Genomic DNA, 13,386 nt, shown 5'->3' with positions numbered 1-13,386 from the left:
ATATAAAATGTTTGATGTGCCTAAATACTCCTGTAGCATTGATAACGAAAATTTAAAGGCTATGAAAATATTAAATAAATAAGTACACCTCAGTGAACACGATAAGACTAACGTAAAAATCATCTCTATTAAAGCAAATGCCAGAGAATGTTTTTTTCAATCATAAAATAAAATTCTACAAAATTTAATGAAATTCGACAGGAAGGTCACTATAACCAAATGGGTTTGCTACCGCGTTCGTAGCTAAAAATAAAGCTAGTTAAGACCATTGTTCTAACGCCGCTTACTTTTTCGTAACCTATTACAACGCCACCTGCGAGCCTTGCCTTGGGCTCGTTTCGTTATAAAATACTTTTTGTTTGACTTGTTTAGAAGTAAAAGGCTAATGATATTCATAATTGGGACAACATCAAGTAACGGTTAGTTCTTCCCTAATAGATATAACCTAATGGGAATTCGCACAAACATAGCGTTTCATGCAACGCTTGTGTAGTTTACGTGTTCACACAACACAATTTTCACTATACATATTGAACGACGACTATATATACTGAATAACGGCATTATATATATATTTATATATATAGAACAGACGATATATTGAAGTAGATCATGCTGGGGGTCGCACTGATGTTTTTCAACGCTGACGCGGCGCTTCTTTCAAACATGGAAAATGGGTCAGAAGTTGCTGCTGTCGATTTACGAATAACCAAATCAACATGATGTTTTATAGGAGAAAACTAACGTCCACTGGAAAAAGTATTTGACCTATCGGCTCCATCTTTCGCATTGATCTTTCCAAGATGAAACTCTAGAGACCCGAAAAAATTAGCCCAACCTGCCTACTCTAGGGGTCTATTGAAGCTCGATAAATAAATAAACGTATAGCGACTTTTAGCCGTTAGTATATAGAATCGGTTTCCCTAATTCGTACAGAAAATATAGTCAGCCCTTACGGATCTATAGCAATTTATTTACAGGATTCGCTTAACTTAACAAAAGAGATCGAGCCCCATTCCATTCCACAATCCATTGAATAGCCAGTTCCGTTATTTATTTGGTGTCTTCGGAAATTGTGTCTTCTACGCTTGATATTCTTAGTGAGAGTCAAGTACGTAGAACCAGGTTCAGCGAGCACGCTGATATCGTACGGAAATTCTACGTGAAGCTCAAGTTAATATTTAAAATCTACTGACATAAGCCAAAGGCAAAGATGTGTATGAAAAATAAGGATTTTGTCTTGAGCACCGTTCCGAATAATTAAGAGCACATTTAAACTCCAATAGATTTACTGTGAAATTCAAAAGCAATAGATAAAGTTTGACTATTCCTTCAACTATACTTCCGAAGTTGTATAAGAGCTAGTTTTAATATAAACGGGTCGTATAAAAAAGACCCATTTTAAGGTGTTTTCTGAAAAACTATATCTAAGAACCTTTACGTTCCAGTGGAGTTCAAGTAATTTTGAACGAGGCTTCAGATTTAAAATAAGCAACGTTTGCTGACACGCACCCAAAATGTATGTACTTCGTTATTATTTTCTCACGCATTATTCGTACCCTACATATCCACTAGTTGATATCCAACTGTCCCGTTACTTATCCCAACAAAACTTATGTAAGTTGAAATCTTTTCGACCTAAAGCCGGCTTGCTAACATGAACTTCTTACAATTGTTTTATGACTCACTGCACTTTATGAATCGATCTCAGTATTTTGTTGCAGTTGCTTTTCTAGTCCCATTGTACCCTTCTTGTTGCAGCCTTCCTGTCATCTTGTATTCGTAACTTCGTTGTTTCACTACGCAATTCCATTACCTGATGTCAATAAATTTGATTACATTATTTCGATAACATTGATGCCTTGTTTTGATTGTTTAATTATTCTGATGCATCTGCGGACGATGTAATTAAGATGGCTAATAGACACTTCTGAGTGCGTTGCTATAGTAAGTATGAACTATCATTGAGCATTGGCAAATGGTTAACTATGGCCACGGTATATTATTAGCGTTATTATATTTTATAATCACTGTTATAAAAAAAATCCAGACAAGTTCTTCAATATCCACAGATCGGTCTTGGTAGTTCTGTTATACGTAGAGACGGACGGTGATGTGGGTTCGAATCCAAGCGTGGGCAGACTTCGTTTCGTGGCGAGAGTCAGCCGTCCGTCTGACAGAATGCCTAACGGTAATACCGGACATAAAACTAGGATAATTTAGACCTACAGGTCAAATAGCTAACAAGCGATTAAAAGAAACATGACAAATAGTACTTTACATCAGGGCTGACAATTCGTAATGTAAACTTGCCTTTTTGACAGGTAACTAAAGTGTCATCTGTTATGTTAGGGCCTGTTCCTAGATGACCCCATAGTAATATTTCATGATTTAGACTCGAGGTAGTTCAATATCTTGTTTGTGAAAATCTATTTCTGTGATTATTGCGTGGAGCTGAAAATCCTTCGGATTTGGATGTTCCAACCGTTTTAGGAAAATCCAGTCCTCACAAACTATTCCTCCTTACGTCAGACATTCAGATTACATTTTTGCGCCTGTCGGCAGGATTTTAGATTTAGCACTCATACATTTATCCAAATGCCAATGATACGAAGAGTTCACCAGACTTGATATCAGAGCAGCTGGTAAGTTTAAAGCTCTGAAAATCTAAGAATCTAGGAAGGTTAAACGTACGAGAGGTGCAATAACACATGGAAACACTAACTTATAGGGCTTATATAAGCGGCGCATTTAGCAATGGATGCTTTATGCTGGAAAATAGAGGCTACTCTTACAAATTCCGGAGTTATTTATGCGTATTACAAACATATAATCTGTTTGACAGAACTTTTTAGACCGATACTATTTGTAAAAACAAATATATTTTACCAAATGAACTTATTGTATAGAGAGATTTCTCCTCTAAACTATAATCGCTACCAGTTGATAGTTAGTATTAGCCACATCGAATTTGTGGATAATTTCTGAACAGAACAGCATCCAATGTTTACAATGATTCAACGAATAAGTTACTGTAGTCTACCATATAGGATTTTGCATTTATTGTTGCAATGACAGAAAAGCTTATTTTATGCTGCCATTTGTTTTCCGTACGTATCAGTTCTACTGTAGCTATAACTAGGTGCAAATAGTTTATACCATTGCATGTGAACGTCTCGTGCAGTTCGTGCTTTGATGATTATATTACATTATATTGACGTACAGCACCAAAGTGCGTGCTGTACACATACTATCACGTCGAACCAAGTATTTGTTCGCTCATCTGTTCACATTTTCGGACCCGATATGTTTTCTACACGATGTCTATATCAATGGTGCATCCGTACCATTGATACAGACATCGTCCTGTCACCAACAACCTGGCATGTAACGGCCAAATGGCGACAACACTGACCGTCTAGCCTCCACCGAGTTTGCTAGATGGAAGCCTCGTGCCGCTCTCCGTGAACTAAAGTATTTGAAGGATATCATCAAATTCGATATACTTACTGCGGTCGTGAATAGCTCTAAAGATTATTGAAGGTTTTTTTTGTATTGTTCAATATGTGGCTGTAACGGTTTTCCAGTGCAAGGCGGAAAATCTGAACAGGATAAATTCGTTCACGGATTTTGCACAAAATGCTTCCGTTTTTGGTAGCTATTGCCGCGGCATTACATGTAGCCGAATCATGTGGATTCCCCGGGAGTCCAGCACACGCTAAGGTGTACACGTCCGATGAACATTTTCGAGAGGGTGCGTCGGTGACGTAAGTGGGCGATCTTCTATTTAGCTAGTTTTTAAACATACACATTTTACAAACTCCTGTATCATAGATATCGCTGTCATAGTTCGTCAGCATGTTGCAACTACAAAGTAAAAATCAGAGATTATAACGCATCATATCTTTAGATGATCGTATGTATCCGACAAACAGACGTTTGTCGTCGAAGTGGGGCATACGACTGTTCATGAATTTTGCGAAGCCCAAAGATACGTTCTCACGCTCCTGAACGACGTTTTTTGATATTGGACAAAACGATACTATGCATGACCTTTCTGGTATATTCCTTGAATTTAAACCTTGGTTGAAGGAGCTTATTAATAAATTTCACCAAACATAGTTAAGCTTAGATAACTAGGAATGCTGGAATGCTTTTCAACGTATAACCTAACATGCCTAAGACTGGAACGCCGTACAATCCAGACTAACAAAATCCGCCTTATTTGCGATAGAATTGAGGACATTTATGTTTTTCAACGAAAAAGAAAGGATCTGTATACTTTCGTACCAAAGCCAATAGCATCAACCATAAGATACACAACATCAAAAATATAAACACTGCCTCTTGAATAAAACTAAAAAAGGGTAATTTATCTTGAAATTTATGCTGAATAACGGTTTTTGCCGTCACGTTTTGGGGCAATTATTACTGATTTATGTATACAGGTTCGAGTGTGATCCCGGATATCGTATGCTGGGTCGGTCCTCTTTGCGCTGCAGTAACTCAGAATGGGACTCACCAGGTCTTCCATACTGCGTAAGAGAAGTCAGTTTATTCTTCTTCCGTTTATTTTGCAAAGCTCTACCGTATCGTCGGTATTATTATTATTAGTATTGATATTACTAGAGAAATCTAAAACAGATGCTTTAGAGTAGCCAGTGTGCTTTATTCGTAAAAGCCACGTGGCATTCTCTATTGTCTGTATACGTTAAAACTAACTTTTACCTTTTACCCGACGTATATCGCTTGCACGGTTTGAGTATGCTGTTTGCTCCCATCACAAAAATTTCGAGTTGTGTCCTGAGAAAATTCTAATTCCCCAACGCACACACATGTTAATCCAAAGCTACGTAACTCATGTTTCGGTCGGAGTCTCCGTATTGATAAATTCGATTAATCCTGCGGACTTTGCAGGTGGCTTTTCGCAAGCCTACTGGAATGAGCTCCCGCGATGAGACAGCCAAATTGGCCGTTGACGGTGAGCATAGTACGTGCGCAGAGACTGCGTTCGGAAGTTTACACCGATGGTGGGTCGATCTGCTTGAGGAATACGTCGTTGTTAACGTTAGTATGACACGACTTGTTTTTGCGTAAGTTACACAGTTACTGTTATAGCTCGATGGAAGGATATATCGAGCTATCGTCTTTCAGGAGCACAATTTCTATTTACCTTCCAAACCTTCCCAGGTGGTGGAAGTACGTTTCGGTATGAAGTTGAAAAACGCAACCGTGTCTATATCAGTCGTCGATCACCGAATCAATAGCAGCTGGCCGTGTACGCGTTGGACAGGGATCGATCTGGATGATATTGGGGCGCGATATTTTTCCTGTGGAAGCAATGGAAATTCGACCACTAAAGAAGGCCCTACCGTCAGAAGAGCAAATGATATTTATACTAGCAATCGCATCGCCAACGAAGAAGGTATGATCAAGGGAAGATTTTGGGTTACAAATAGGGTCTGTGTAAGTATACTTACTAAGTGTCCTACAAATTGTTGCAGGCAGTTGCAAACAGGGAAAAGATTCAAAGTATTTTTTTCCTAAGATGTGATATGACGTACTATAATGCGTACGTCATATCACATCACACATGACGTACTATATAACGTACTATGATAATATAATATGTTCACTTCTCTCAAGGTGCTTAGTATTTGTGAAATTGTATATATTTTATATATATTTATAGCTACTATGTAATCGTTATTGTTGAGTTACTACCCGCTTTAGATATTTCTCAATATTATTATCTATTGTCAATATTATTATCTAGTGTTGACTATTTGATAAGTATCATACGCACATGTTAACAGCTGAACTTAGATCAAAACTATAATTGTCTCATTCTCTTTTCCCACACGTGCTATCCCTTATTATACAAGACAAACTAGGTTGGTCTGGTACAGTTAGGGGTCGCTACGTACAGGTCTCCGTGGAAGCCTTTCATGGATTTTTCCTTCAATTGTGCGAAATAAGCGTCTTCTCACAGGACCTATTATCACCTGAGGACGTTTGCGGTGAATCCGGCGATAAAATTGAAAGTTTTGAGGTAATCGTGTCATCCGTTTAACCTTTAATGTCGTTCGTTAGAACATATACTACAACACAACTGTGATTAAACAGAAAAAAACAAACATATTAAGACTTAGTTTTAAAGTGGCTTCATAAAACGATGCTATATTTGTCCAAGGAGTCATTAAGCCGCCCTAAAAATCAAGTTGATTTTTTGATAAAATGCAGCATCATCTGGATTTGCCACTCAAAATGACCGTGACTTATAAGGATAGCCATGAGCATTCAGTTTGTCCTAAAGTAAGATCAAACGTCCTTGGGAACCGATCTAAACAAACGTCCACCTTAAAATTAAGCCTTTTTAACGTGTGACCGATGTTCATAGGTTATAATAAGAACTGCTGAATCTGCATTAATGTATCCAACGGATTTTTTGAGAGCGATTTCTGCTTAGGCTAAAACAACAGCACCGTTAGGATGTTCAATAAGTAGGAAGAAAAAATGCATAGGTCATATGATTTTTCGGTCAATCCTAATTATAACCTGGTTAATTTCAGTCTACACTTATCCCAATGACTCGATTAGATTTCACTAATCTCACCTATACTGATCCTCGTACTGGGCTTCTGTTTCACATTATCTTTAAGTCTCGTCTTCGGCTGTGTGTATTTCAGAGCATGTGCTATGAGGCAACGCCTCATAAGATGTCTTACGGGGAGGCTGCGGAATATTGCTTGAAAAGAGGCGGCAATTTTTGGCCGGTATCACAAAGAAATTCTATCATCGACGACGAGACGGAGGTAGGCACGCAGGACTCACATCTATCGCAAACTTCGTATCTTACTGTGTGATAACTTTTTTTTTACAAACAACCCAGGATTCGACGCCGGTGACCAATACGTTTACTTTGAGACGAGAAAGAAACAGTATCAGCCGCATATTCGACCTGTTATCTCTATAAGTGCTGACTACAATTGGAATCTTCTAATCTAGGATGGCCAGGACGCGATACTTGACGATCAACGAGTAGACCCCAAAGATGAAGAAAAATTCGTATCGTGGATGATGGACGTGCACAATCTGGACCGAGTTTGGGCGGCTCCAAGGAAGACATCAGAAGCAAGCACAACTATGACACCCGCATCAGCAGTGCCGAATGCGACGCTGAGGTCAGCAAAGTTGAACCTTTCGCGCGCATACGCTACTGAGAAAAACAACATAAATTTACTTAACAAAAAGGATCAGAATGCGACGCCCGTTTTCTTATCGAGCACGCCTCTTGACTTGGATGAATTCGTAAGTAATTATTCGAATCCTGTATTTTTTTAAACCAACCATAGCTCTAGAAGCTACATAGAACTTATCTAACATCTCATTGATTGTTTTGCCCATGACGCTTAACGAACGCAGAAATACATGAATTTCGGCAGTTATACCTATTTACAATTTCTATTTTCCTGCGAAATAATTAGCAGTCTGCATATACACCTGAGAAAGGTGTAAATAGTGGGTGATAATGAAAAATTCGTATCTATTTTAGTAGCTTTCTCTAACAGGCACGAACAATTCTTGTCATCTGAACACTTATATCTCCGACTATGGGTAGCGCCTGGCCAGCTTAACAAGGTGGCATATAAATGTAAATTAAGAATCATAATATTTCAATTTGCGTTTCCAATAGTAGTCATTTTTATGCCACTGCTAACTGGGCACCTTCAACAAACCCATTTCAGAGTCGTTCCCTTTGGGGTGAAAAACTCGTTCTGAGTAGTAAAACAAATCGAATATGCGGTGTATTTATTCCGTCTCGTGGCATGCGCCAAACGACTCAATCCTCCGAGGATACCCCTTGTAGTGAAGCTGTTTTCGGTATTTGTGTACGTTCAACACAATCTTGTGGAAGGCCTGCTCTACCTAAAAGGCTCACCTCCTGGAAGGATGTCGGTGGGTGACAATATCTAGATTAGTAGCTGCTGCATCAATACTGAATAAGTAGGATATAATGATTTCACTATAAAAATATAGAAAGGTTCTGTGATAGCACTACAAAATTAAAAAACAAAAATATTAGGGCTTACAAACATACTGTATATTTAATACTATGCGTTTTGCGAGACTGACGCTGTATGGACGTCAAACATAGCTTGAGGAATAGTAAATAACTTTATATCTAAACAATAACTGTTGTGTCAAATATAACGTAACGTACTAACACTAATAAACTCATACTAATTATACAACAGTTGACGTTACATTAATTCTGTACTTCGATGATCCACTTCAACAGGAAAGATGGCTCAGGGCGAAGTGTTTTCCAAATTTGAGTGCGAACAGGGCTATTATGTAAGCGGACCCGGCAGTGTTCACTGCAAGAAGCACGCGGGACTTCGACAGGAAACGGGTACAGAAATAGGGCTCGACATTTTTGTTTTTCCATATATACTTTCTCAAAGTATTTTGCGCGCATCTATCCGGATCGATGCTTTGCTGTCGTATGTCATATGTATAATCGCTAGGCTGCAGCTTTCACGTGTACTTCTATGAAGATATAATGACGTATCTATTCAATATAATCGTAATTTATCAATGGAACAGTCTAATGTAATACATAAAGTCTCAGGAAAATCATCAGATCTAAAATTGAATCTTTCGTTAAGCCATTTATATGTATTCACAGCGACCCAGTGTCGAAGCTCAATGTGCGGAGCCCCGCCACTTGTTGCTAATTCCTTTGTTGTGCTGGATACAACTCGGCCATACTTGCGATGTGTCAACGACTCCTTTATTCTGCATGGACGTGCTCAACTCTATTGTGATCCAGTGACTGCACGGTGGGATCACCCAAGGGCTACGTGTATCCACTTACCTACAGGGGTGCGATACCACGATAAAAGTTTAGCCTATAGACTAGCACAGGTAGGTAAAGTCTCTTTCTTCCTTTTATATATATATATATGCACCCTTCACTGGCCGGCGGCCAGGAACACGTTTATTACAACACACCCCCATGTGTGTCCGTTACATTGTATAGCATGTTTTTGTCATGAACGATTTGAATAATATTAGGCCTATCATTTTGAAGCTTTGAAGACAAATGCTAATAAAAAATTCCGACAATAACCTTCATTTATGCCTACTACCGCATTCATTTAATATAATATTAGAGGAAATCTATTATTTTCAGGGAATCGAATTATTCCCAAGGACAGTGAGAGCAGGCGTAATTATATTGCTGGTTACCCTTCTCTTCCTAAAGATTCTCGTTTCCGTGGCCCTAGTCAATCTGTTTCACTACTGCCGTGTCGTTAGGCCAAGCCTTGCCCGCAAGGCAGACAGCAGGTAAATTAATACTTAGGTATCAGACTAATCAATTTAAACATGCGAACTCTCGATGACCCAAGTAAATCGGCAAGTTATTACAAAAAACTTACCTGACACTGAAAGAACTGAAATAAATAAGTTAGTGAATGCATGGCGAAGATTTTTCAACTAACGACAAATATTGTCACAATACACGGTTGGTCTCATTAGATACGAAGAAAAGATGACAAAAACTAGAGTAGCGTTTGTAATTGGAATGGTGGGTACTCTCTTTTGGTAATTTCTGTTCCATATATCCAGTAAAAATATGATTATTGTAAATTATACGATACACTTTTTTGCGGGCTTAGGAGACTCTGTAAAAATCCACCTTTGCATATCTTCATAAACGGCAGTGGAAGCAAAGACAAACACTTATTTAAATATTGCGTGTCTGTCGTCTCCGAAGTACGATGCTGACTAAAATGCACGAGGAACTGCACGGTGATGTCGAGAATGGCGCATTAGGTACGCTCACTGTCGTTGGGAGCTCCCTTCAGGCACCAAAGCCTGGAGCAACTGACGAACTGGAGTTAAGTAACGAGGACGTGCGCGTGGTGACTCACGCCTCTGAATCGGAGGAACGTCACAATAAATCCCAAAAGAAGTTTTCAACACCAAAAGCCCCTGACACGCCAAAGCTGCGTCTAAGCGAAAGTCCTATCGAAGACCTGATGTGTGACTCGACTATTCATTCATCAATATAGTAAAATTTGTATAGCACTTAGCATAAAACCATGACATATTCCGTGATAAAACAAACGTATGGTACCTTTGTAATGGAGCTCCTTGTTATGTGATTGTTGGATTAATATGAATTCGTGCTTTGTCAGGCTGCTTTCTTCTATTACATGCAAGCATATAACTAGTGAATGTTAAGAAGATGCACGAAGATGTGCAAAATGAAAAAAAGTGCACAATGAAAAAAAACGTGCAGGAAATGTAGTTCGCACGCGAAAAGGAAGGGGTTATAGAATATGCTCTGGCAACATTTTTAGATGTCCGTGGCAGCTTATTGTTCAAACATGCTTGTTAATGGTGTGTGTGTGTGTGTGTGTGATATATGTGTATAGATGTGTATAAATAGATGTAAACATGAATTCACTGGCTGTGTTGCATAGGCCTAAATGCGCTCGTAGGATGACGAAAGGCCTATTTTAAATAGGTAGTATTTACCAACTTTGTAGAGCGTACGCCTACGAAAGTCTAGCTTCTATTACTGGAGGGCTAAGCAGTACTGCGGGCTTTATCAAGTACTGAGAAAGGAAGTTAACCTGTAAGTGCAGTTAGTTTTCAATTTGTAGGCGTTACTCCTAGACGAAACTATCGAGAGGCAGTCGCGTTTAGTAACGAAGGACTACTGCAACAGCAACAACAATTAGTGTCTTTCGGTTCAATCGACCAAATATGATAGCAGACGCTTGAGCACCAGCATCATTTTTATTGGAAGTGCAAATTCGTTTCTGCGTTACTTGATTTAAATGGCTTGCTAATTTTATTTAGTAATAAGATTGTTACTAAGATACAACAGGACACCAGAATTAGCAAAACGTAAGCGCATTTGCAAACCATAAAAAACTGCTTTAAAATGAATAAGGTAAGATTGATTCAATGCTTCTGTGATACCTGTAACACTTGTATCCTGGTGTTATTTTGTTGAAAGACTAAAAAATATAATTTTAGTAGTTCTTTACGAAAACCCGTCTGCATGTGCAGAGGTTTCACTCAAGTGCAAGGGTCTATCTGAAAGAACTATTTTTTGTGAAGCTCACTTGGCGACATCTCAGATTGAAGGTAAAACAATTTGAAAGTGGCGTATAGTCCTTTTCTTAGGTCGGCTGTTTCAGATTGCTATTTCTAGCTGAATTGGCTGAATTCGATTTAAGCCGATTTGGTGAGGACTCTTGAGGAAGGACAGTTTCAGTAGCTGCACTTTTCCATGGACCATGCCCTGTGAGTGGAACAGCCATAAAACGATTCGGGGGTTCAGCGGAACAAAGTGGTAAGGACCATATCATAATCAGCTTTCCCACACTGAAGTTTTCAGCGTGAAGTTGTATTCCACTGGCGCAAAATAATTGATTCTTTCGAATTGTCACAATATGGATTATAATATGGTCACGTATCTTTAAATTAATGTCTTATACATAATTTTAGTATGTAACTAAAATTAATTTGGGCTTACTTCGCGATGTGAGATATGTTCACCAAACGTGAGAGTGCAGCGTAAAACAAAGGCTGTCTCTTCAAGGAATAGGATTTTAGAAGATTTAACGAGAGTTTAGAAAAGAAGATCCCGTGGGTCCAGGGATACAGGTTATTGCCAGCCCTTTGCTGTTAAACAAATCGTGAGGTTCCTATTGGCTAAAACTAGCTAGCTAAAAAATATAGCTAAAACAATCAGACATCTCAGATCATGAGAGAATAATTATACTATGAATGTAGGACAAATTTTACACCGCAAGCTGAGACTGTATTCTTCTCGACATAGAATAAAAAAGTTTTAAATAGAATAAGCATAAGATCAGCTATAACAGTGCGCATTAAATGCTGTCTGCTAATAAAGTCAATATTAGGGTGTGTGTGAAAAAGTTATGGGGTTCTAATTAAGCTGCCGCTCTGAGAGCAAATATCAATTCCACGTTTGTATACACAATCGATGCACGGCCTCACCCGAATGTATGCAATCATTTTGATTGGTAATGAAATACCCCACTAAAACTCAAGCAGAGATTCGAAATTATTATGTGTGCAATGAGACAAAAGATGTTGCATTCAGATTCTGGTATCATGAGTATTAGCACGTTGCATGCTGAACGGATGGATTCACTTTTGTGACCTTTTTGGGCTTCGGTTAGCCCGATACGATTGAGTAGATCCATCGAGTCATTGCATACTCAGTTATCTTAATCTCGGGGTACGCATCTTTCTCATAAAAAGTTTTTGTCAAATTTGTTCTAAGTTCTTTTGAGGCATTCACTAGGCCAGGAGTAGCTAAAGACTCTCGCTAGTTTATCAAAACAAATGACAAACTTGGAGAAGAACTGAAGCGGAGGGTTATTTACTTAACGTCAAACGAACAGGTATAAAAACTAGTCAGTGGTGTTTTGAACAAGTTTATCCTTTTCTTTTTTTTTTTCTTTTGTGGTCACTTAAGCCAGTGACCCCATTTTCTAACATGGGACAAGACTTCGACCGAATGAAACAGACCTTCGGAATGAGGTAGAGTTAGTATTTAAATTTGGCCTCATATCAATTGCTTCACTAATTATTCATTATCCAGTCTCACAGCAGGAAATTAAATAGTCGACAGTAGCACATATGCTCATTTATTAGCCTAGCTAAAGCTTACCAAGGCCGAGCGGCCAAACCACACACGCATCAGCCACCCCAACTACACATGTATTTATTGTTATTATTATTATTTTTTTATATTTTACGTTACTAGCGTTCTTTGTGTATACATGCATTTAAATCACGTGTACTGGTGCCGTGCTGTCGGTCTATTTACCAAAATGACAGATTAGGTCCAGTAAAAAACATTGATTTACGTCACTCAGTAAAAAAAATGCAATTCGGAGCGTTCCATGGCGCTATCAAAGATACGATTTATTCTACAGGTTCGGTTGACACATTTGGCGTCATGTCAATGCTCTAAGGTTCCTAAACAGTTTTAAAAAAGTTCCTAGTTTTTGGTAAACCAAACTGACGTTATAGATGCCCATCAAATAACAACGTACCCGTTAGCAAGTACACGTAGCGATTATTGCACGATGTGTCCTGAAAAAAAACAACAGGCTTCACCCAATTCAGCTTATACAGTTGGGATGTGCGAAGGCTCTCCCAGATGATGTTGATGCCATATGAGGTCGTCTGTGCAAGATAACTATTCGTTCAGTTAAGCGGAGGAGCGCACGAGGAGTATGGCTGCATGTATTTTGTTGCAACAGCCCTTCTTGCGATTCCTTTCCTCAGGCTCGGCTCTCGAATACCAGCCCTTTGCCCTTTAAG

General features: G+C 38.8%; 1 protein-coding gene and 1 long non-coding RNA gene across 5 annotated transcripts in view; one reads left to right on the top strand and one right to left on the bottom strand.

The window, feature by feature from the left end:
- Positions 1–3,337: 3,337 nt before the first annotated feature.
- Positions 3,338–13,386, top strand: part of LOC111262042 (uncharacterized) — a 12,034-nt gene continuing 1,985 nt past the window's right edge. Inside the window, exons 1-12 of one of the 3 annotated variants that reach the window (XM_022836012.2) lie at positions 3,345–3,767; positions 4,449–4,539; positions 4,918–5,067; positions 5,191–5,425; positions 5,886–6,052; positions 6,690–6,815; positions 7,009–7,311; positions 7,749–7,959; positions 8,303–8,416; positions 8,693–8,931; positions 9,200–9,354; positions 9,785–10,475. In XM_022836012.2, the coding sequence (XP_022691747.1) occupies positions 3,640–3,767; positions 4,449–4,539; positions 4,918–5,067; positions 5,191–5,425; positions 5,886–6,052; positions 6,690–6,815; positions 7,009–7,311; positions 7,749–7,959; positions 8,303–8,416; positions 8,693–8,931; positions 9,200–9,354; positions 9,785–10,082 (2,217 nt within the window). In that variant the 5' untranslated portion in view covers positions 3,345–3,639 and the 3' untranslated portion in view covers positions 10,083–10,475. Of the gene's footprint in view, positions 3,768–4,448; positions 4,549–4,917; positions 5,068–5,190; positions 5,426–5,885; positions 6,053–6,689; positions 6,816–7,008; positions 7,312–7,748; positions 7,960–8,302; positions 8,417–8,692; positions 8,932–9,199; positions 9,355–9,784; positions 10,476–13,386 lie in introns of those variants that run through there. The other 2 variants (XM_022836011.2, XM_022836013.2) reach the window with 2 other exon arrangements.
- Positions 11,018–13,386, bottom strand: part of LOC111262043 (uncharacterized) — a 6,689-nt gene continuing 4,320 nt past the window's right edge. For both annotated transcript variants that reach the window (XR_002681341.2, XR_002681342.2), the window contains one exon: positions 11,018–13,379. This is a non-coding gene — a long non-coding RNA (uncharacterized LOC111262043). The remainder of the gene's footprint in view (positions 13,380–13,386) is intronic.

The sequence above is a fragment of the Varroa jacobsoni genome, unplaced genomic scaffold (genome assembly GCF_002532875.2).
Source record: "Varroa jacobsoni isolate VJ856 unplaced genomic scaffold, vjacob_1.0 scaffold_623, whole genome shotgun sequence".
Taxonomy (NCBI): domain Eukaryota; kingdom Metazoa; phylum Arthropoda; class Arachnida; order Mesostigmata; family Varroidae; genus Varroa; species Varroa jacobsoni.
This window is presented reverse-complemented; position numbering and strand designations above follow the sequence as displayed.